The 24642-nt window shown below is 43.3% G+C and overlaps 1 protein-coding gene across 9 annotated transcripts in view; it reads right to left on the reverse strand.

Annotated features, from left to right (window-relative positions):
- Positions 1-1330: 1330 nt before the first annotated feature.
- Positions 1331-24642, reverse strand: part of ELF1 (E74 like ETS transcription factor 1) — a 118600-nt gene continuing 95288 nt past the window's right edge. For all 9 annotated transcript variants that reach the window (XM_014608345.3, XM_059723831.1, XM_014608344.3 and 6 more), the window contains 4 exons: positions 21931-22014; positions 20757-20949; positions 18480-18947; positions 1331-3028 (listed from right to left, as the gene is read on the reverse strand). In XM_014608345.3, the coding sequence (XP_014463831.1) occupies positions 2410-3028; positions 18480-18947; positions 20757-20949; positions 21931-22014 (1364 nt within the window). In that variant the 3' untranslated portion in view covers positions 1331-2409. The remainder of the gene's footprint in view (positions 3029-18479; positions 18948-20756; positions 20950-21930; positions 22015-24642) is intronic.

Genomic DNA, 24642 nt, shown 5'->3' on the forward strand with positions numbered 1-24642 from the left:
TTATGGCAAAATATATTAAACTTGTCAAAATATAATTTGTTTTTCTAATAAATTAGATACATTAAAATTCATATAAAATAGAGTTCGATTTATCCTTTGATGAAAATTAATATAGCCAATCTTTATACCTGCTCAGTGTCACAACCCAAAGTTGTGATTTTTTGTTTGTGTGTGCTTCGGCACTGCTAAATTATTTTTCCCGCTAAATTGCAGCTTCTTTGCACGGTGGAGTTTTCTGCTGCAGAAGAGAACCCCGGTGCAACGGAGAATTTCCCGCCAATTTGAAGCTTTCTTTGCATGGTGCATTTCTTTTGCATCTAAGAAATGCACGGTGCAAGGAGTTCCCACCATTTGTATGAGAATTTGTGCCAAATTATTGGCCGGTTCTAACATATGCACACGTGGCGGCTAGCGATTGGCTTGCTAGCCGTATAAAGAGCTTGAGTGGTTTCCGCCTAAGTTGGAGGACTCCATGAACACCAGGAGAGAGAGAGAGAGAGAGAGAGAGAGAGAGAGAGAGAGAGAGAGAGAGAGAGAGAAAAAACCTTCGCCTCGTGTGAAGATCTCTAAGCACTGCGGATCCTTATGGACCCAACGCATTTCTTAAAAGCCTCTAGCCTCTCCCCATCGCCGATAGATTCCTAGACGTATCCCTTCCTGTACAAGAAACTACCGAACCCACGGAGCTTCAACAACTCCGGGGAAAAGAACGAATTTGTCGTAGTCCTCTAACAAGGATTTAAGCGGAGCTGTACCTGGAAACTGTCCAGCCTACACCACGACCATCTTTGGTGTAAGTAAACAATCTTTAAATCAACCACTACGCGTCCGTGACTAATTCTAGCTCGCCCCCGGTCTTCTCCGACCCCGCGTGCCCGGGCTGCTGGCCACAGCCCGCGTGCGCAAAGACGGGCTGCGCCTCGCACCCGGCCCGCACACTCAGTATAGCAGTTTACTATGGAAACCAATAGAATTTTGAAGAACTACAGAACTAAATGAAACTAGAATTTAGCTTACAAATGTTTGTTCACTGTCCCAACTCCATGTTATCAGAGGACTCTGTTTAAGTTTTCAGCAAGTCATCACAGAAAGAAGCATGTTGTGATTTTGATTCCAAAAAGCCCTGAACAATTTGTAGTTTGTCATTTTGTGATGTCCAGTAATTGTGCAGAGACTTTCAGAGGTAAGAGAGAACGTTGAAACCACCTGTGCTTGTTACCAAAAATATAAAGAGTTAATTCAGTATGTCTGGAGTAGGCTGTTACAGTTCACTTGTAACAGTATGGCACAAAGCTGTTACATGCTCAGACAAATAGCTTGTGGATCAGTATCAGTTTGTGTTTTTTCCACTTGATTTATTTTCATAATAAACCAATTAAAAATACAAAAGACAAGGAACTCAAAATCCAAAGGGCTCCATCATTTAAAAATTTGTCTTTAAATACAAATTCACTCTGGAATATGAATACATATAACTTTAGACCTCTAAACACAATGATCTTATTTTCATCTATCAAAATTTTTTCTATAGAAACAAGGTAGTTGAAAAACTTCCTTGTAAAATTAAATGTACATTATTTACATATGAAAAAAGAATTCTTAAAAGTATTAATCTCAGAACAGCGGCATAAATTGTATACAATTCACTTTTCATCCTTACAAAATAATCTGAAATAGAAAGCAAGATAGTTAAAATCTGTAGCCACAAAATGGTATAAAATAATTGCACCAGTAGTGATGCCACTAGTTTCTGTAATTAAATATATTTGATGTGTTCTTATATCAAAAATATAGATCTGATAATGTCCATTACTGGTGTAAATGTTTTGTGTACTCTCAACAGGAGTGTATTCTTATTTTGCACACCCATTAGTTTGTGCAAAAATGCAACAGGAGGATACCTGGTTGCTACTGTCTATTACTTAGACTGATTTAATTAACTGATATGAAATAGATATTTGGTAAACTTGATAATCAAAATTCATATACATGGAATGAAAATGATGTTCTCTGGAAAGTAGCTGTTGCGTCAAAAGTCAGGTGACATTTGCAGATTAAACAGAAAAGGCTATAATATGTTATTGCAATGTAAATTAGCAACAGACAGAAAATGCTCAGTATATAAGACGTTCAGAACTTTGGCCAAAAACTCAAGAGAAAGTTTTCATAGCATAAAATGCATGTTCCTTCATGCTTGCATTTTGAAACATGAGTATATAATTTTATTTTTATGATAACATTTAGCAATTAACAGAAAATCAAAACCCAGTCTAAAGAATGACTTCTAACAATCAGCTGCAGAAATTAAGTAGCTCAGTAAAACCTGCTTTGGAATTAAATCATATATACAAGAACTGAAAAGGTTCCATCACATTTATGAAAATCATCATCCACAGGGGTTGGTTTTTATTAATATGAATTTGGTTCCAATTGTTCACTTTCTTGTTTTACTTGTATATTAGCTGGGAATCCATTGGAATTGGACAACACCATCAAAAAAGGCTGCTGCTGGAACCTCTGCTCCGACTGCTCAGTATCCGCTATTTTGTTATCTTCTGTCTCCTCTTTTACCATTCCTTGTATAACCGTTTGTTTGGTTTCTGGTGCTTTAATTACCGAAGTGATCACGGTGCCAGAAGGATGAGCTACCACCTGTGAACTGCTGGCTGAGAAAGTTACCACGGGGGTAGGAGCGCTGAAAGATGGAGATGAAGCCATATTGACTGTTCCATTGCAAATGGTCTGCACATTGCTGGTGAGAACCTGCTGAACTTGAGCAGGGGTAAAAACAATGGATGAAGGAGGAGACACTGGTTTTGGAGACTGCAACATGACATTTTCTTTAAGAACTGTCATGGACTGTGAAGTAGGAATGGCTTGTAGGATAAATTTTTGGGGAGTTGTTGCTGATGCTGGATCTGTACTGGCTATCACTGTTGTAAGAGGCACTGTTTGGAGTGTTACAGTGTGAAGTTGCTGGTTTCCAGGTGAAACAACCACTGGAACTTGGGCTGGGGTCTGTAAAGTCCTAGCAAAATTAGAAAACAGAACATATTAGACTGTTCCCAGATTCACTACTGAATAGCCACTTGGCAGCAATCTACTGATATTATTAATCTGGGGGAAAAAGTAAGGAGGCTGCTTTCCATCAAACAAAACAACATAACTCTAAAAGGGAAGGGGTATCACAGGTGAATGTTAAGGCATTAATAAACCCTTCCCAGAATTGAGCTCCTGCCTTTGAAGCATTCTACAATTTAGTGAGAAAGACTAGGAATCAATTAATTCAGTTTTCTGTATCAACCACAGCAAGCTAGTCAGTCCGGAACATGATACTTTACTTTTTCATTGTCTGTTTCACAGATTTGTCAGCTGGAAACACAAAAACCTAAATAATTCAAGATGCAATAACAAGAGTCCCCACATCCTATAAAAAAGGTGTCCATGTGCTTAATTTTGAACATTGCAAGTGTTTATACAATGTGTGTGTTCCTGGGTCAGAACTTCCCATTCAATCACCCATGTACTATGTACTCATCACCTTCAGCTGAGTAGAACTTGGTTCCACAGTCTTCTGTGCTTTGTTAGCTATCCAATCTGTGCTCCAAGGTGTACAAACTACCATCACTCATTAAAACATCAAGACACTGCAGTGAAATATGCTGGTTTAGAAATGTAACTGAAGTCTGTGAATATTAATGTAATTATTCAGTATAGCTATTGGCTCTGAAATCTTTTCCCTTGGTGAAGTAAATGATATAACAACAAAAATTCAGTGGTAATGCATTTGAACCATTCTCTGGGCATGTGTATTTGTAGCACCCTGAAAGGGCAATTTTACAATCAAATTATCATACTTTCAAATCTGGAAATTCTAGAACGGTTTACTACATGTTTTGGACTAATTTCATGGTTGGGAGAGACTTAGACAAGCTTCAAATGCAGTGCATTCTTCTTCAGGCCTCTTGCATTATTTCCTAGACCAACCAACATTGCTACATCACTCCAAAACTATGTAACTACATGTTTATTTCTTACAGTCCCTTTCCTCCCCCAGAAAACAAGGGCAGTTCTCATTCTTTAACCAGCTAGATTTAAATGACCAGGACACAGTTTCCACTCTACTGACCAACTACCTATTCCAGCTCCCCCAGTCTTCCTGACAGTCTTCTTACATCATTTCCCCCCCACGTGGTCTCCAAGGTGTCTCTATCCTCTCTACTTCCCCTTTCACTATCTCTTTCCCTTTATTTTAGCCAAACCATTCCAACCTTTCCTCTTACTTCACACTTCTCTATAACACATTACTTTATTTTTATATTCTTCTACATAAAATGGCCCCAAATGGATTAGCTTCCTCTCCCCATTTCAGCTATTTCTACCTTTTCTATCAGGTCACTTTGTACTGAAGGAACACATCTGGACTCTAGTGCTAATTAGTTCATTTGGTTGCTAATCACTACATTCTTGCACTTTTTTTTCTTCTAAATCTGTCTTCCCCAAACTGTGGGGTGTATCCCCAGGTGGAAGCAGGGCATGTGCAAATCCTGGCAGAAAACTGATGCTACCATAGTAAAGTTGAGCATTCTTGCTCTTCCCAACTTCCACTGTCAGTGGCAGCGGAAAATCAGCAACAACGCTGAAGTAAAGGGGCACAAGAGTGCCTGACTTTACTATGCTGGGACATAAACCCACAAGGTTTGGGAAACATGGCTCTAAATGAATTATCTATATCAGGGGATGGCAATGTTTTCTGGCAGCGGACCAGAATGACCCAGCTCAAGTCAAAGCTCAGCTGCTGCCACTTCTCCACACGACTGCTCAGCCATGGCACAGCATGAAGATCCATGCTGCCAAACACTACTGAAACCCTCACTCTGCAGGCTGGATCTAATAGCTCTGTGAGCCTGGTATGGTCTGCAGGGCGAAGGTTGCTGACCCCTGATTTATGCATATTTTGGAAGACTGCACTAAATGCTTATCTTGCTGTACTCTCCTTAAGGCTACTCTCCTACTTAATCAGTACTCCTTGTATTGACAAAACCCACTTGCCTTGAACAAGTATAATCATAGAATTGGAAGAGATCTCAAGAATCAACTAGTCCAGCCCCCAAAAGTACCAACCAGGCAGCAGGTGGACACCAGCCTAGACCCCAGCCTTGGAAACCCAGCACTCTAGCTAGTGAGCTATCACCCAGTACTTTTAAGTTTTGCAGAATCTAACGTTTCATTTAAAAACAAGTCCTAACTGTCACAACTGCAAAGAAAAGCTTCCAATTATGAGACGAATTTAAATGATACTGTGGCTGCAGGGCAGTGCGACAGCAGCTACTGCTGTTTCCTGTTCAACCGGCATGGGGAGTTCTGCTTACACTTCCTCAATTCAGCAACAGAGCCAATGAAACAGCACCCGCAATGACTCTTGCTGAACCCTCTCACGTCAGTTGCCTGGGATCAAGCCTAGTGGTTGAGCTCAGAAGATTCCCTGGTCAAGACTTGCTTCCTCAAGAAAGCTGAGGTTAGGACCAACCAGTGTTTTCCTCAGCTACCCTGATCATAGCTGCATACTTCTGCAGGCAGAACCCACCCTACTGAGCCTGCCATATAGGCGTAACATGAAGAACAGGGGAGGTGTCTGTATTCTCCTCTCCTTCAAGAAGAGGAACTCAGCAGCAGCAGTGGTTTCCTCCCTACGGGCCTGTCAACACTAGCTTTCTTTGTGGAAATTTGCAAACATAAATATCCTGAGAGAAACAATTAGAAACGTCTCCCATAGCCTTCACAAACCAATGAACTACCTAGAGTTATTTGCCAATTAAGAAAAGAATCTCTAGTGCACCTCTGCAGAGACCAGGGAAGAAACACTGGAAGCAAAACAGCAGTGAAAGAGAAAAGATGACTGGCACCTGCCATTAGGATAAGATTCAAAATATCTGACTGAGCAGGGGGTAACAAGGCAGCTCGTCTTCTACCCAGGAGGCAGCCTGAAAGGGTACAGAAAGCTACAGCAGCTTTGAAAAGCTGCAGCTGAAAATTAATTGCATGACTCAAAAACAGCCACACTGTGCTGATGTGCCACACCAGTGCTTGTCCAAAGCTACTATCTTGTTCTTCAGAATTTCAGCTTTCATTTAAAATGAAACAACAAAGACTTCAGGTTTAATGGCTGCAAAGGACAACCTGAAAAATGTTAACCTAGTATAACCAAACCAGAGACAAGTCTGCAGATGGCCTAAAAGAATAGCTCTAAGATGCCTTGGCTGATCCATTTGGCTCAGTGCCCAGCAATAATCACTTAAAATGTGAATGTTAACTATTTACTGGACCAACTACATGGTTGGGATAAAGTTAAATGAAATTTTAAATGCAAGGCACTCTGTTACCTAATGAAGAATATTTGGCATTCTAAAGCCTGTCTAACTTTATCACAACCAGGGAGTTGGTCCAGCAAAAGGTATCACCCACAAAAACAGATATCACCCTTGCCTGTTGCTGGTCTATCATAGCTACAATACCACTCCAACATTACCAACGTTAACTATTTCATTCCCCAAGAACGAAAAGAGGGTCATAGGTCTGTGCAATATACTGTAACATTTCATCCTAGTGCCAGGGATAGATAACTATGAGATATCACCTCTTATTTTCCATCCCTCCAAGCAAGAAGCCAAAAGGCACCCATGACTATATTCTGAAAATCTACACAATCTACTGTGGGCAACATCTCATTGTAGGGACTCACACAGGCAGACCTGGAAAAATGCCACCACCTTTTATTCTCCATTTCACCTCTAGTTAATTAATTGGTAGGGGCAAAAAGAATTCCCAAATGGGGATAGGAAGAAAAGTTTGAGGGATGAAGATGAATGGTGAGTTAATTGCAAGGTGACAAATTTAGGATGATGAGTAGTGACAGAGTGGGAAGAGAGAATGAAAGGAAGTGAACAAACGTGTATGATTAATTAAGCAGAGGAGGAGGAAGTTTAACACACATCTGGAAGGCCCTTGAGCACTAAAATAATAAGGGTAGTATAAGAACAGGAATGGAAAGTTAGTAAGTAAGAGGCTGGGAGAAAAGGAGGCCTGTGAAACAGGTAGGATGCACAGCGGTATTGTATGGCACTGTATGGATCAATATTCACGGTAAAGGAAATGTTGTTCCTGAGGTAATTACAATATTCCAAGATCAACTTAGCAGGTTGATGTAGACACTGAAGTCCATCCTGGGCTAAAAATTTACTTGTTTGACCTTATCAAAAATTACACTGAAAAATACGCTGATATTTTACTCATTCATAAAAATTCCTGCTTGAGAAGCTAGAATTTTTCTAGGTTGCTCTAAAAATGTGTAGATGACTCTGCTGGAAAATTTCAACATCAATACTGCATTTCTTTATGTAAGTGGCAAATCTCTACATAGTACATTATAAGCAAAGATCTTGGTTTTCCCTGATAAAAAAATTCTCTGATAACCCCCCCCAAATCCTTTATTAAAATTAAAGGCCCCTCACTCCCCCCAGCCCGCTAGGGCCCCTTGCCCCCTTCACCCCCACCCACAGACCTGCTGGAGGGGGCCACCCGCTGCCAGGGCTACAGGGACAGGGACCCAGGTCCACATCTCCTGCCCCTGGCAGGAAGCGGCAACTGCTGCAGTGAACAGAGCCCAGCTCCCCACCCTGCTGCCTGCCTGCTATGGCGGGCAGGGTGGTACTGGCTCTCCACTGCTGCATGCATTCCTGGTGTGGGGGGGGACACAACAGAGGGGACCTGTGCCCCTCAGATCTGTGCGTGGGGTGAAGGTGGGCATGGGCTGCGGGCTCCCACACTGCTGCCCTCCTCTGGGGCCTCCGCACCACAGCGGGTGCGACCCATGGTTTTCTCTGCTTTCCCGTGGGACACGGAAAACCCGGATCCCTGATTATAAGATACTTTCTGAAGGTGTTACCCAATTTACTCAAATCCAGGACAAGGATTATTTCCCCATTTAATATGGAAGGAAAAGCCCCTTGTCTTGAATTTGAGTATAAGGTGGAGGAAAGGTGGCTGCTGCAGCTCATACTCTGGCTCTCGCTCCAGCCCCAACCCAGAGCCAGTCACAGCCACAGCCCTGTTGCCTCTTCCTCCTCTGCTGTCAGCTGACCGCCCCTCTCCCTCCCCCCCAACACGCTTACGCTTATCCTGTCTTGGCTCCATCCGAATACCTGGTGGTTCTGGCACACACCCAGGCTGCCTGCCTCCCATCCATCACTGCTTACCCTGAACTGCAGCTCCAGCTCTGATAGCGACCGCAGCAGCATCACTGGCCCCAACTCAGTCCTAGTCCCAGGGCTGGGGCCAGAGCTCTTGCTGCTGCCTGGCCAGAGTGGGGCAAGAGTCAGACGTGGCATCACGACTAAGGGTAAGCAGTGGTGAAAGTGGGGATGAGGGAGGGAAAGGCAGCAAGGGGCAGTCAGCTAGGGAGGCAAGGAGTGAAGCCAGACTGACTCCCTGCTGACTCCTTGACTCCCCCATTGCCTGTTCCCCCTGCTGCTGCTTTCCCCATCGCAGAGGTGCAGGGATGAAAAATTGTTAATGACCTTCCAGTAATTGGGTGCTATACATGGAAAATTATAACAAATTTATAAATTTTCCATGTACATAATCTAATTATTGAGGGATCATCTTAAATCATCAAAGCTGTCTTGGATGAGGGTAAATGTGGTACCTTTACAACCTAAGGATATTGAGTAATACTGACTAAAAGGAAGTTCTACTAAAAACATGGATTCTAACAACTACTGAAGAAAGAACGATACATGGTAAAACTGATGCCAGCTTGCTGGTAGAGAACTAATAGAAGCATACTGTATTTCTTGGTTAATTTGGTGATGTGCAACACATTCACTCATCTGGAGGTGAACAAGAATGTTGCAAACATTAGCTGGCAGGCAGGAAAAACAAGTTAATTCACCATGATTTATCTATGAACCTTCTAGAAAGCAAGGGTGGAGCACTAGAAAGGTCTCAAAGCTACCAACCAAAGTAAACAGTTGTTAGCAAGTGAGCAGGCAAATGAAATGAGGCTATATTAAAGAAGAAAGAGAGGAGAACTGAGTATTCATTTCCTGTACAGATGTCATTCAATATACAGATGCACAAAAAAGGTGGTTTAGAGGAAAAACTGCAATTCTCTCCAGACTTTCCCCATCGATTCAACTAGCTGGTACATTGCAAATTCAGAAGGCAAGTCTACACAGTCTTCCTCCCAACCCTGGGACTTCTGCTGACAAAATAAAGCTGCCCATGTGTGCCACAGACCAGCAGCTAAACAGACTCAAGGGCTTATAGAGATGCTGAGTGTGTATGTCAGTACTGTGTTCAAGCTACCATGTTTTGAAAGCACTGCTGGCTATGTGGGCACTCAGAGACACTCCAAGTTGTCTATTCAATCTAACTGCTGTTCTCCAGTGTGTCTGCATGGGCAGGACTTATTTTGTTAGTGGACGACCTGGAGTTGGGAGGGAAGCCATGTGAGAGTATGAGGAGGTGAAGCAGGCAACACATGCTATTTAGAGTCAACTTCAGATACCACAAGAAGTCTCTTTGGAGTGAATCTACAAGTCAAATTCAACATAAGAATTCTCATGCCCTGGAGAGTGCCCCACAACTCCACGGGCGATCTATCAGGCAGTGGAGCCCAAATACTAGAAGATTCAATAGTCAGATGGTGTCAGTGATAGACTGGCCCACAATTCTGCAGTCATATCATTCTTCCTGGTGGTCTTCAGACCACTTTACAGTGCCAGACATGCTAGAGCTGCTGATCTAACTACAGATGTTAGTTGGGGGAAGGATGATCTTATACAGGACTTTTATATCTTTTCCTCCAAAAAGAGGTCTGAACTTTCCTACTTCTTGTTTAGTATTATGTCGGGGTCAAGTATTAAGTCGAGTGGAGAGCCACAGAGAACTTAATTCTCTTGATTCCCAGTTGGGTGGCTTATCCATTGAGACATTTTCTTCATATGCCCTTCTAAGGCCTTTCTCTCAGAGGTAACCATAAAGTCAGGACATTTGAGTTTGTAAAACTATTGTGTGCTATATTGCACGAAGAGCATCACATAAATCTGCTTCCTATTCTAATATGCCTGCTAAACCTTACCAGCATCATTGTCCTGGATAAAAAACATCTAAAACAATTCAGACTGCTTCTGCATAATCCAGGAACCAAGTACCTACTGGTGTGAAGAGCTGTTTTCCTCCTCATAGGAGAAATTAAACCAAAAACTGAAACAACAGCAGACAATATGAGAGTTTCCCACAGCTGCAAGTATACCAACTCAAAGTGTTAAGTGATGATCACAGCACCATCATCAGTCACACAGCACATATAGTGGACTGCATTAGTAGAAGTGTTGGCAGCAGATCCAAGGAAGTGATTATTCCCCTCTATTCAGCACTGGGGAGGTCACATCTGGAATACTGTGTTCAGTTTTGGGCCCCTCACTACAAAAAGGATGTAGACAAATTGGAGAGAGTCCAGAGGAGGGCAACAAAAATGGTTAGGAACCTGGGGCACCTGATTTATGAGGAGAGGCTGAGGGAACTGGGCTTATTTAGTCTGGAGAAGAGAAGACCAAGAGGGGATTTAATAGAAACCTTCAACTACCTGAAGGGAGGTTCCAAAGAGGATGGAGCTAGACTGTTCTCAGTGGTGGCAAAGGCCAGGATAAGGAACAATGGTCTCAAACTGGAAGTTTAGATTAGATATTACTAACTCTCTCACTAGGAGGGTAGTAAAGCATTAGAACAGGTTACCCAGTGAGGTTGGGAAATCTCCATCCTTGGAGGTTTTTAAGTCCTGGCTAGACAAAGCCCTTGCTGGGATGATCTAGTTGGGGATGGTCCTGCTTTGAGCACAGGGTTGGACTAGATGACCTCCTGAGGTCCCTTCCAGCCCTAATTTGCTATGATTCTATGATACCCTAATGTAGTTTAACTTAATCATAAATGCATTAAGAGACATGCTTGTTACTACCAGTAAAATGAATTTGTCTTTTCTGATGAAAGCCAAAGAGATCACAGCAGTCCAATATTGATATTAGCCTTCCATATGAAGGGTATTTTCCTAATTACACCCACATTTGAGAGATAGCCCCACCTGTGCTTAAAAAGCTGGGAAAGACACAAGTACACATTCCAACTACTAATCTGTCTCCTTCCATTTAATGTCCACTCTTTTGCATGTGTGTTGGGAGAGAAGAAAGGGAGAGGGAGGAGAGAGAGAGAGAGAGAGAGAGAGAGAGAGGACAAGGACAGATGTTATGTTACTGAAAATTCACTTCCAAACACATTTGTCCTATCTATGTTTCAATTTGGAGTATGTCAGGAAGACACTGCTGGCTGCACTAATGGATATACCATGTTCCATAAAAAGAAGCAAAGGAGATATGCTGATGCTGACTAATCTAAAAATGGCCTTTCAGAACAATCACAAAGTATCATTGATTACCTAAGAACACCTCAACATGGGTAGTAAGAAGAAGAATTATTTAGTTCTTTCTTTCTGTCCCAAATACACATAGACAGCCACTCCTCATTTCTGAGGACTCTTATTAATCATCCAACATATAAACAAATGCAAGAGAGATGAAAAAGCCCATGGTCTAAAGAGTCCATTTTCTAAAATGTCTCCAAGTTGCTGATGTGACCCAGAACTGCACCACCTCCTTTCTCAACAAATACAGATTCCAAACACCACTTCTACAAAAAGTGACTGGCTCATGCCAAATCCAGGAAGGACAATACCGGGTTCTCCATTCCCCTGCATCTTGAATAAATATTGACACTTAAGCACAGTAAGTATAAAGTAGGTGTAAGATGCTACAGAAGCAGAAAGCGTAATGTTTTACACTGATTTCTACAGGTAAAAATAATGCCTTGTACCTTGTGAAGAATCAAAGCCCTGCATTTTTTATTTAATTTCAGTATGCAATATCTATCCTCTCAAAAAAAATAGTCAAGGGTCATTGTGCAAGAATTGCTATCCCTTGCCTGTAAGTTCTCCCTCAGAGAACTGTACTAGGTATTGCCACGGTAAAAACGGTTAACAATAATATTTAAATTTGGCTGTGACACTGTTCTGTGCAGTCACAGGTTTCTGTTTGTTTTTATTTTTTTTTTAAATGTCCATTACCAGAACCATCTGTGATACATAATACTCCAGAGAAGGGTTCTTGTAAGCACTCAGATGCTGCTATCTTAACATTAAGTAAGAGGGAAATACTTTCCTACATAGTGGCTGCATCTACACATGTGCTTTTCTGCAAAATAGACTAATTAGCTGTGGAGTAAAGCATCATCATCTACATATACAACAGTATTAGGCTGCAGTAAACTTGTTTACACTGGCATAAGATACTACTGCCAGGGACAGTACTATTTTACACCGGGGTAATGTACTGCGATTAAACACACGTGTAGATGCTGACTACGGGAGTAAATTGTGCCTGTTCAGCCTAGCCAGCCAGGGGCTAGTCTCTTGCCTGCCGCCTAGCCACACGACTGCATTTTCAGCATCCTTGTGCCCCATCCAGCCCCTCCGCCACCATCACCCAGAGCCCAGGACTAACCTCCTCATACCCCCTGCCAGCTCAGGTCTGCTCTACCCTGGCTCAAATTGCTGCTGTCCCAGAGGCATGTGTAGACACTGTGCCTGGGAGTAGTTTACTCTAGCTCAAACTGCTCCAAAATTTATTGCTTCACATTAACTGCATATGTAGATGCACCCAGTATATAGTTATCCACATGGAATTCTTACCATACAATATTACTGCAAATAATTGTTAGGCAGGTAAGATAAGGACCATTCATGAGGTCAGGGCATAAAAAATAAAATTGCTAACCTGCAAGTATCAGAGAGAAACTTCCCTGAAGGCCAAGTTATATCCATTGTGAGATTTCTATCACTTTTCTGTGTACTGACTGCTGGACGTTACATATTAGATTATCTAGACCAGTGATCCTCAACTAGGGTGTTGTGCCACTTTGGGTGCTGTGAGATCTTTTCAAGAGTGTCACAGGATGCTGCTCAATATTAGTGTTGTTAGGGGTGCAAACACGTACGTATATTTCACAAGATAAACCCAGAGATTTCAAATTGGAATCCGTAGTGTCAAAAACATGGCCTTTCAGATCAATCACAAGATTGGAACCTCTTGTGGTCTTTCTGACTTTTTTGCGAAAGAATTGATTTATTATTTTTCTGTAGTCAAAAAACAAATGAAAGCTAAGAAATGACATTTTCCAAGAGGTGCCTTGAGTCTAACAAGGTTTGAGAACTACCAATCTAGATCAATGCCAACATGGTCACAAACTGATACCCTAATACAGTATAACCTCATAAATCCGGATATCAAAAATCCAGAATTCTCAAAAATCCAGCACTTTTTAAGCTTCCCCCTCTGCTCCCCTGGATGTGGAGGGGGCTGCCACTGCCATCCACCAGAGCGGCTGCTGCTTCCTACCTCTCTCCCTACAAGTTTCAAAAATCCAGAATTTTCAAATTTCCGGCAGGTGCTCAGTCCCAAGTATGCCAGATTTATGAAGTTATACTGTATACACGTCTGACCATTTGGGAAAGAAGATTATCCTCAGGCTTGCTATAAGTAGAACTTAAAAATACATTTTAAAGTTTTAAATGTGGCTTTCAACTTCATGAAAACTGGTGAAGATCTGTAAGAACACAGCCTTTTGGAAAATGGATATAACATCTACCCTATAGCAAACTTTGTTTATAAAAAATGTAAGCACCTTGGAACAGTCAATCTATACAACAGATCAGTATCTGCATTAACAGCTTATTTGGCTTAACACTATCAGATGGAGATTTTAAAAATATATTTCTAGCAATGATTGTCCAGGTTCCTCAATAGCTACAAGAAATCTCCTTATAAACCATATAACTTTATTATATATTATACTGACAAGATTAGATGATTTTTTTCTTTGACTGATGTAGACAGGAGAGTCTTGGATTTACCACCATGTCTAGAAAAAGTGGAACTATATATTTTACAGAAATGTCTTCAAATTGCATTTAAAAATGTCATAGGCCAGGTTCTGCCAGGGTAATATGGAACTGTAAATGTTTATTTAAAAGGTCTGTCTGCTATTTCACTTGAGTTCCATGTTAGTGGTACTGCTACTTCCTCCTTTTCTACTTCCACACACTTACCCATGGTCCTATTGTGAAATGTTTTAATACAAAGGGATGTTGAAATAGGATCATGTGATTTTGTAACTTTTCAGAGGTAGGATTGTTTATGCTTGCTTGCCTTCCTTATTAGGTTTCGAAGATTTGATTTTTAGGGGGTGCAGTAATTTACCTAAAATGGCTTAGGTGGGATCTTCCTCTTAACTCTACAAATTGCTGTATTCCCTCCCTATAGCTGGGGTGGTCAACCTCTGGCCCACGGGCCAAATGTGGCCTGTGGAGCCATTGCATCTTGCCTATAGGACTCCCCTGGGTTAGGAAATTTGGCAGTAGGGGAGAGGTGACCATTAATACAACCACCCTCCCCCACCAACAAATTACCAAACTCTAAGCCCTGCATGGCCAGGCTGCCACCCCTTCCCCGACTGGGCTGTGCCGTACCCACCATGCTACTGGATCAGGGCTGAACCACACCCTCTCATCCTCTGTGAAGCTGCATTGGGCCTGGCCATGCCCCCTTCCCCCTGTTGGGGCTGGGCCACATCCCCTTCCACCTGTGGGGCTGGGTAAGGGCCTACCCACACTCTCTTCCCTACAGAGTTTGGCCATGCCTCCTCCCTGTTCCCCCTGCAAGGCTGGGTTACACCCCGTTCCCTCTCCATGGGGTCAGGTCAAGCTTCTTTCCTCTGCAACACTGCGTTGGGACCGACCTTCCCTCTGCCCCTTCCACACAGCCAGATGGTGCTCACTGTGCCTACTTGGGCTCTATATTGGGAACAACGGCTGGATCTAGGCCACAGACAGACCAGGAACTGCCAATCCAGCCCACCAGGCAAAAAGGTTGAGCACCACTGACCTATAGCATTAATTACAGCATTATTCTCCTGCTTCAGATGTCACCAAATAGTCTCAAACATTTCTTTCTTCATGCTTCATGTTCTGCATTATTCTAGTCACCATTTCTGAGTATCAAATAATTCAACCGTTAGTTGTTTCTGAAGTCATATTGTTGTATGGTATTTAATATACTTAGGCTCTAAGGCTAGCAACAGATGTTCAAAAAGACTGAGCCTGAATTGATTCAATCTTTGCTGGTTAGTCTAACCAGCAGAGAGTAAATCAGTTTCCAAATGGATAGACATTCCCTTTCTATTCAGGGAATGCAGGCACATGCCTGCAGTGGCTCAAGCCAGAAGCCTGCTGAGCTGGGGGGTGTGGCCAGCCTCTGCGGCTCCCTGACAGTGGAAGCAATCCCTGCACACAGGGCTGCCTGGCCCTAGAGGGGAACTCTTCCCCCTCCTCCCTCTCCCCCACTGCTGCGGGGCTGGGAAGGGGACCCTGTTTGGTGCTGGGGGGCTCTTCTCCCTCCTCCTCCTCCCTTCTGCTTGCCCCCCACTGTGGTGGGGTGGGGACGGGGGTTCTGTGAAGCTGCCTGGCCCCAGAAAGGGACTCTTCTCCCTGCTTCTCCCCCATCACTGCGGGGGGCGGGCTCTATGGGATGCTGCCCTCCCCAGAGGGGGACTCTTTCCCCCACTCCTCCCCACCCAGGGCAGGGGGAGGCTCTGATCCTTGCTGTGGGGAACTTTTCCCCTTCCTCCTCTTCCCACCAGAGGGGCAGCGGGAGCATGGAGCTCAGCTGAGTAAGGTGTGAGGGAGCAGGGCATGCATGGCATGCAGCCCCCACTGCTTGGCAGCAGCCGCAGGCAGGGAGGTCAGGGTGCTCGTGCCCACAACAGGTGCTGTTCTGGCCAGCGCTGCGTGGGGGCAGGGAGCGGAGCCTGCCCCATCGCCAGGACTCTGCTCCCAGCACCAGCAGCTCCAGCAGTCACAGTGTAGGAAGCCCCGTACTGGAGCCTGCTGCCTCCCCTGCTCCTGGCTGTGGAAGGAGCCCCACTCCCTGCTTCTGCGCAGAGTCCAGCATGGGGCTGCCCCACTGAGAGTGTGGAGCTGAAGGCATGTGGTGCAGAGCCCCGGCAATAGAGGCAGCCATCGCTGTGCTGGGAGTGAGGAGCATAGCCCTGCGCAGCCTGCCCAGCCGCTTCTATCCCTGGGGCTCTGCACCATGTACCTGCAGATCCACATTCGCAGCAGGGCAGTCCCATGCTGGACTCCATGTGGAAGCAGGGGGTTGGACTCCCTCCACAGCAGGCAACAGGGGAGGCAGTAGGCTCCAGTGTGGGGATTCCCATGCTGCAGGTGCTGGAGCTGCAGGCATGGGGAGCAGAGCCCCGGCAACGGGGAAGGCTCTGCTCCCTCCCCCCGTGCAGCGCTCAGCTGCGCTAGGCATGAATGCCTTGAGCTCCCTGCCTGCTGCTACTACCAGGCAGTGGGGGCTACACACCATGGGGGGAGTGCGTGGGGGTCCCTACACCCAGCACCCTCCCTCACACCCACACCCTGCCCAGCTGAGCTCCACGCTCCCACTGCCCCTCTAGAGGGAGGAGCAGGGGGAAGAGTTCCCCCAGCATGGAACAGAGCCTCCCCCTGCTCCCCCTACCCCCTGCTCTAGAGCTGGGCAGCATCGCATGGATCCCCACCCACCCCCCTGCTCCCAGCCCTGCAGTGGGGGGGGGGGGGAGGAGAAGAGGAGGAAGAGGGGAAAGAGTCACTCCCAGCATGGACAACCAACCCAGCATGGCTTCGCTAAGGTGAAGGAGGCAGGGAGAAGGGTTCTCCCTCCATCCCTTCCCTGCAGCCAGGGTCTGCCAGCTCCAAGGGCCACTGCTGCAGCCCCCTCCCCTCTGCTCCTCAGAAGACAGGCTGAAGCCAGCTGCAGTGGGGGAAATGGGGAAGCAGTGAAGAATTAACTCCCTCCCTGGCCACTTTGCCTTAACAGGGCCATGCCAGCTGGTGTCTACACTAGGGCCATCCCTGCTCAGGCTAAAGAGTAGAGAGGCAGGGTCAGACCTGGGCTGGCGCAGAGAGCCCTGCCCAGTCCAGAGAGCATGCCAGGATGCTGGGGGACTCTGATTGAACTTAAACCAGCAAAGTGTCTGGGACAAACATTGCATAAACTGGTTTGAGCCAAATCAGTTAAGTCTGATACAACATTCAACCAGGTTTATCTCAAACCAGTTTTGGCCATTTTGAAACTGGTCTATGTGCACTCAAGGTCCATTCCATTATAGGTTTAAACCAGTTTCTGATTACTTAAACTGATTTGTGTGTAAGGGCTGTCCCTTGCCTAAATGCTCTTAGGTTTTAGATCTCTTTGAGGAATGAAGGATTGTTAAAGATATGCAACAGTAAGACAAAATTGTCACTGTTATGATAAAACTGGTATGTAAAAAAATCCATGTTCATTTTAGTGTTTAGTTCAGTACATTTAAAAAATATACATTTTAAAAGCTATAAGCAAACTTCAGAGGTTGATTTGTCTGTAGAAAATAAGCAGCCCTCTATGGTACACGCTTTCCTTTTGATATGCTGCCAAAGTCCTCATGATACCATTTATCTGAACTTTTGGATCAGATGTACCTTTTCTCTCCTGAACCAGTTCCAAGATACTATTATGATTATTAACATAATTATCATTTACTTCTAAAATTAAGACTTAAAGGCCCAATTAAATGCATATTGTCAACTTAAAAATCATAGCACTGCCTGAAACTCTCAATCTAATTGTTACACCACCTTTCAATACTATAACCAAAACATCACAGCAGAATGAATATCTTTTTGCTGTTTCCTCTCATTGTTGATTAACGGACCAGTTCTTGTTAACTACATAAGCTTCTGTATAGCCCTATGAGACAGGAGATTTTATACATAACATTAACAACAATTAACAGAGTGACTCCAATCAGAAAAGGCAGCTATAGTACTTAAAATTATTTACATCCTTAACTGTGTTATGTTGAAATTAAAATACTGGCCTCCCCTATTTTATATGTATAGAAAAATCTTTATTTCCTCAGTACTCTGTCTCTTAAAACTCTTATCAATTCCTTTATCATCCATTTTTCAGTGAGGGCTGAACTAGCTAGCTGCAGATAACGCTGCTTAAAAACATGGTTATGAGACCATTCTAAAAATGACTCAATCCCTGCCCCTTTCAGAAAAGTGCTGCTCTGTTACTTGACTTGTGCTAAAGTTATGTCTGCTTCTTTCCTAGACCTTAAAAAGGTACTCTATGCCTGAATGCTTGTCTAACATCTCTTCCACCTATACAGCTGATCCAACACAATGTATTGGCAAAACAATTCTTGGCTCTCACAACATTTAAACCAAGGAATTTTCACTGGTTATAAATATTTTCATAAAACAGCCTTCTTCAGTTTCTTACCTTATGTTGTGAACAGAAGAATTCAACGTTTCATCCTGAATGTTACTGGTGACAGTGGCATGCCCTTCTGAGATGGACTGTACTGGCTGCATTACATGAACTGTCCGAAAAAGCTGAGTTGGATGTATTTGCTGTGCAGATTGCATTGTCCTCAAAACTTCTGATGGCAAGCTAGGTGTTTGCTGCTGTACAACTTCTATGTGCTCCTTAAGTTTAGCAGACTTAGAGTTTCCTGTTTTTAGACCTGGGGTGGATCCTCCTTTGGTTCCTGTGTTTGAAGATGCTCTAGATCTGCCTGATTGGTTTCTATTGGCTGTAGCTGATGATAGAAAAGATGAATCTGAAGGCTCGTTGCTGGGGCTTGGGTCCTCATCATCTATATAGATGAGATCTTTTGGCATGTCTTTAAACTGATACACTAAGCGCTGACCTTCTACTTTAGCCAGTATGCCTCTTTGGTAATAATATCTGTTCAAAGCAGGCAGACACATAAACAAGTTTTTAGTACAATTTATGACAAAAAAAGGTAAATTATCATAAAAAAAAGAACTGGAAAACCCCCTCTCCCCAAACCAACTTATTTTTTTTGGTAATAAAGACTTGCCAAGTTTAAACAGCAAGTTTTAAAAAACAAAATTGCCACCTACTGACATTTCCAGTAGCCCTTTTACTTTATGCTCCATACCACAGCACTCAAAGTTACCAAGATTAAAATTACATTTTGATAAAAGTGCAATATTTTGGCAACATCTTGGGGATGTGGCTGGCCACAGAATCCAGGGCCTCTGAGCTTCAGTAAACATGACAAGAGGGCAAGCAAAGGCTGACACAGCCCTGGTTGCCCACCGGTTGCTTATACTGCCACCTCCCCAGCTGCTGGTTTCTGCTGTGAGCCCCACATGGAGCCTAAGCTAGAGCCCCACCATGGCAAAGGACACATAGCAGTTGCAGCTCTGGCTTCAGTACAAGGTCTGTTGCATGCCACAGTTGGAAGCCAAAACTGCCATCACTGGCACTACCACCACTTCTTCATGCCCCAGGCTGGATCCAGCCCACAAGGAGCCCAGCAGGCCAGATCCAGCCCAGGACACAAGGTGATTTTGACATTTCTGGCTTCCAAGAAAGTTGGTGAGAGGTGGAAATGGTGAAGGTACTTTAGGCAAATTATTTCTTCTGTATATTACAGTAGTGCTTAGCAGTCTCAATCAAGAAGGAGGATGTTTAAAAGTTAGGCTTGTGCCCATGTGTTTATGTAACTGTTCGCCTTGTTTTACAAAAGATTTTCTGCATGAACAAATTCCTAACTTGACAGGCAAACATATATGACTATTTGTTTTTCTAACACATGTACTTGCAAACTGGGAGAATTATACACAGAACTTAATTTCAAAGGTGTGGAACAATGTCACCTTTTATACTGGAAAATGGGGCATTTGGCACACTTTAAGGTTAATGCAGTTAGGCCACATGAATTAAGTTTAGTTGATGAGGGAAGTAAAATTTAAGTTTTGCAAAGGCTTTCCACACAGTCTTTTCAATCCTGCAATTGGGTTTGTGCTTGACCTTGAAGTATTGGCTATTTGAGCCCTTTCACATTATTAACCACAGTGGCAGATATACCAGTTACCACTAATATTCTGGAACAGAACTGGTGGAATTGGAAATGCTTGTGTTGAATTTACATACAATTAATATTTTATTAGTTTTTACAACTGAAGTGAAGCTGTTCCATTAGCAATGGGAGCTGGCTGATTATTTTAGGTTGGGGATGACCTATCTGTACTTCTTTCAATAAGAAAAAACAAATAAAACAACAAAGAACTTCAAACAAGTTGAATAACGCATTACGTGAAACTTGGATATTTTGCTCCTTCAGTAAAATGCATTAATTTAAAAACAAGCTATTTAATATTATCCATGTTAAAGAAATGTATAAGGAAGTTTGGAGACAATAAAAAGGTAAAGCTCTACATTTGCTAGTTATCTACAACACTGCAAATACTTGTAACTTTAAGCACTCTGAAAAGCCTGTAAAACTAATTTCTGACAACAAAGCAAGTTTCATTTATTTGACATCTGCCAACAGCATATGTCTCAACTTTCAGATTTCACGCACAGTCCTTTCCTCCTCAGTCTTTTTATTTTCCTAAATAGCTTCCTTATTTCCAAAAGCAGAGCTCAGGTTTGGTAAGAGCTCTTCATTGTTATAAAATAGATGAGAACAGGTATCTATTTCTAATGAATGCAATGAATACTAATCAACCATCAATAACTCACCTGAGAGCTCTGCCCATTGTTTCATAGTTCATATCAGGTTTGTTCTTGTGTTTTCCCCACAACTTGGACACAGCCTTAGAATCTACCAGTTTAAAAATTCCCTTCTCTCTCTGAGTCCATTTGATATATTTGGGACAGGTAGCTTTATCCTGGAGCAGTGCTAATAAAAACTCCCAAAGATAAATTGTGTTTCCTAAAATAAATACAAAAAGCTTTTCAGGAAATAGGAAAAGCAAACAAAAAGTTATATTAATTTCCTAATTAACATAAAAAATACTAATAACCTCCAAGAACCAAGGTCTTCAAACACACTCGAATTTAAGTTTGATAGCAACCTCAGGCAACTAACCTTCCAACATCAGATGCAATTCCAACCAAACTCTTTCTTAACAGAAAATGAGAATTTGGTATCTTTGGCCCTGAATCAGGAAAGTGTTTAAGTACATCCATGTTCAAAGAACTTACACACATATGGTAAGTCCCACTGACGACACTGAAAATTAAGTTAGTGTTTCATTATTTTGCTGAATCTGGGTGTTTAGGATGATCCTTCATATTTTACATTTTACCCATTTCCTCTATGGAATAAAGACAGGGTTAAGTCTTACCCAGAAGAAAACAACTGAAATGCATTGGTAAAGCAAGCTGACATTTCTGAACGGTTTAATCTCAGAGAAAATGATTCCTGATAATCAAATTACGTTATACATTTTAACTGCTGAAACTTCTTGTAAGTTAGAGCAAGACAGCTAGTACTGAGGAACTTGGCTATGACAGTTTTCTTCTTGTTGCTTCGGTGTCCTTAAAATTTCTGCTCTTCCTGCTACTCAACGGTCAACTTTGATTGCTCCTCATGGAGAATCAAGATATTACTGGGCAGAACAACAGCATCCTAAGAAATCCCATTAGAGTGAAAAACATCCTTCCAGACTTGACTTGAGCAGCTCTTGTTGGGGGGCTGAAGATCTTCCAAGACCCCTTGTTGTTTAACTGAAGAATGGATTATTTTTCCCATGAAAGAGGTCTCCTGCACTGATTCTTTCCTGCTTTAGCATGTGAAAACACTAGACTTTTTTGGCAAACTGAAAAACATGGTTCATAGCTGTACTGCCCAGAACTGATATTCAACTTAAAATTCAGGTGATGTGGATTCTGCTCCAACTGCTATACTCACCCTTTCCATCTTTGTTTTTCTTTTTCACTGATATGTTTGGAGTTGCAGTAGGGGATTCAGGACGAGAGGGTCTGGTCTTTTTCGCTGAGGAATAAATGTAAATTTCAGGATACAAATATGGCAAAAAAATACTTGTTCTCTGACATTTTTTTGATGTCCTCCCCATCCCAGGGCATTTATATTTCTTCCTACAGGCCCAGTTCTTTCAGATGCAGACCATTTTCAATACCTAAATTTACATAATGAATATTGAAGGTACTCAGCATACCACTGGACTGGGCCCTAAGCAAGTCAACTGAGTCATTTTTCTAAAGCTAGGAACATAAGCTATATACTTGGACATTTTCTGAGGTGGTATGTCCATTTTATGGCATGTAATATCAATTAATGCTCGTGTATTCTATATTTTCTGTAACTGCATTTTTTTAAATTAAAAAGCCAGGTAAAACATTCAGCACTGTCTTGTCTACCCATCACAAAAACCAGCACTAGGGTAAAAACAAGATGCTATGGCTCTCTAATATTGGGAAGAAAGGCTCTATAACCAGCAGTGGTCTGCACTGCCGTGCAAGGGGAACATTCCTTTCCAGTTTTCATTTCAGTTTTACTTTGTCCTGTTAACAGGTACAGAAAAAAAGTTGCAGCAGATATGTCCTCCTGGCCTAACAGTAATGGGTTCTAGGAGTCAAAAAACATCCTTTTCCCATAGAAGGAGGGTGGCTATGCCTGAAAGATGAGAGGAAGTGAGGGGTTAGTTGATGCTTTTGACAAGAATGAACATTGTCCTTAAGTATTTCTTATAAAACTCCTGAATGTATTGTTCCAAGTGTGCCTCATTCATTTCCACATCAAGTTTTTACAGGTTTTATAGGGCCCAAATCCTCAAAACTGACTTCAGCCAATACTAGGTTAACCAACTTCTAAACCATACTCTCACTATAAATGTTTTATTTTACATGCTGCCTCTGTACTGTTGATAAATGAAATAGTTCAATAGATAAAACAATGAATGAATGCAGAAAACCAGGATTCTAGATCTAAGCTTTTCTCCTGACCATACCTGACCTTGGACCAGTCACTTCACCTCTCTGTTCACATTATGCCCCATTCTACAAAAACAGGATCCCTGTGCGATTCCTAGCAAAACAGACTCCATTCCTGGTTAGATCCTTAAATGCCGTTATAATATAAATAATGAAACAGCTCCATTACAGAGTGGAGATTTTTTTTCACAATGACAAATTTTCATGTGACTGAATAAAAATATTAAGTTTCAGATTGAGCTGTCTGTTTACATGTCAGAAAAGCAATAACACTCCATTATTCAACAAGCATTAACTTAGATTTTGTAGGGGCTGAAGGCATTCAAGTCATAACTTATGAATCAGAACCACACATTGTATTAGCTATAATGATTAGTGTCGCAGAGCACTTGGGTGCCCTAATCCTAAAGAGGGGAAACTGCTAGGGAAAGAGCCCTAGCAGTGAGTAGGGAGCCCAGCTGGTGGTCACCAGGGCAACTAGAGTAACCAATGACCCACACCGGCCAGCGGTCAGCTGATTGAAGGGGGCAGGGCCTGGCACATATAAACCCCATGGCTGAAGGGAAGTAGGGAGTTCCCTGCCAGCAGCCAAGGGGGAAGGAGTTCTCTCAGGGAAGAGAGGAGAAGCCTGACTGCAGGAGCAGCATCTGACTGCTCGGGGATGGAGTATTCCCTGGTAGGCTGGAATGATGTTTTAGCCGGGTGGCTTTAATTTATGTTACAGCCCAGGGGCTTGTGTTTTGTTGCTGCTTAAAGACTGGTGGTTTGGGTGAGACTATTAGGGGTTGGAGGAGGCCTCATAGGGGACCCACAGCAGTGTGGGGACCCCAGCAACAGTGAGGGCACAGCAATTGGGGTGCATTGATTCCAGCCCCAAAAAGGGGGCAGTTGAGAAGCCCCAGAGAGGGGGCATTGATGAGAAGCCCCAGTGCAGGTGTGGTGAGCCCCAGAGAGGGGGCATTGGCAGGAAGCCCCAGTGCAGGTATGGTGAGCCCTGGAGGAAGGGGGCAGCACTACTGTGAGAAGCCCCGGAGGAAGGGGGCAGCATTTACAAGCGTCAGAGAGGGTGCAGAGCAAGATGGGGCCGTGCAGGGCCCAGAGAGGACAAGGGGGCCAAATTATAGCAAGGCCCTGACTGAACAATGTCAATTCCAGTTGCGAGGCTTGGGGTGTGGTAAAGGGGTGGTTGGAGCCACGTGTAGTCCATAAGGCTAGGGAGCCCCTAAAGCACCCATTACAGAGCAGGACCCACAAGGGGTCCAGGAGTCCATGGGGTCAGATATTACCTCAAACCATGTCCAAGAGGACGTAAGGCAGCCTCCCACATATTTATTCTCCATCAAAGATGTGGTGGGCGAGAAGTGAGGGTGCCCTTTGGGCCAACTTGACATGGGAAGGGGGCCTTGGGGAGATCACAGCCATCCCGCAGGACCCCACGCTGTGACAACTAGCTGTAATGGTCTGATGGCTGAGATTATCAACATTTCCTGTTGGGTGACATGGGAAAGTGGGACGTCAGCTGTCTTTTAGAAAGCCACTAATGAGGCCTCTTGCCCAGGCACCTTTTGATATTGACAGTCTTGCTAAACATAAACTTTTACACATATTCCACTTGGAAAACCCGTTGTTGAGGCAACTATGGTGCAGTCCTCTGGAAAGAAACTGTATC

The sequence above is a fragment of the Alligator mississippiensis genome, chromosome 1 (genome assembly GCF_030867095.1).
Source record: "Alligator mississippiensis isolate rAllMis1 chromosome 1, rAllMis1, whole genome shotgun sequence".
Classification (NCBI taxonomy): Eukaryota; Metazoa; Chordata; order Crocodylia; family Alligatoridae; genus Alligator; species Alligator mississippiensis.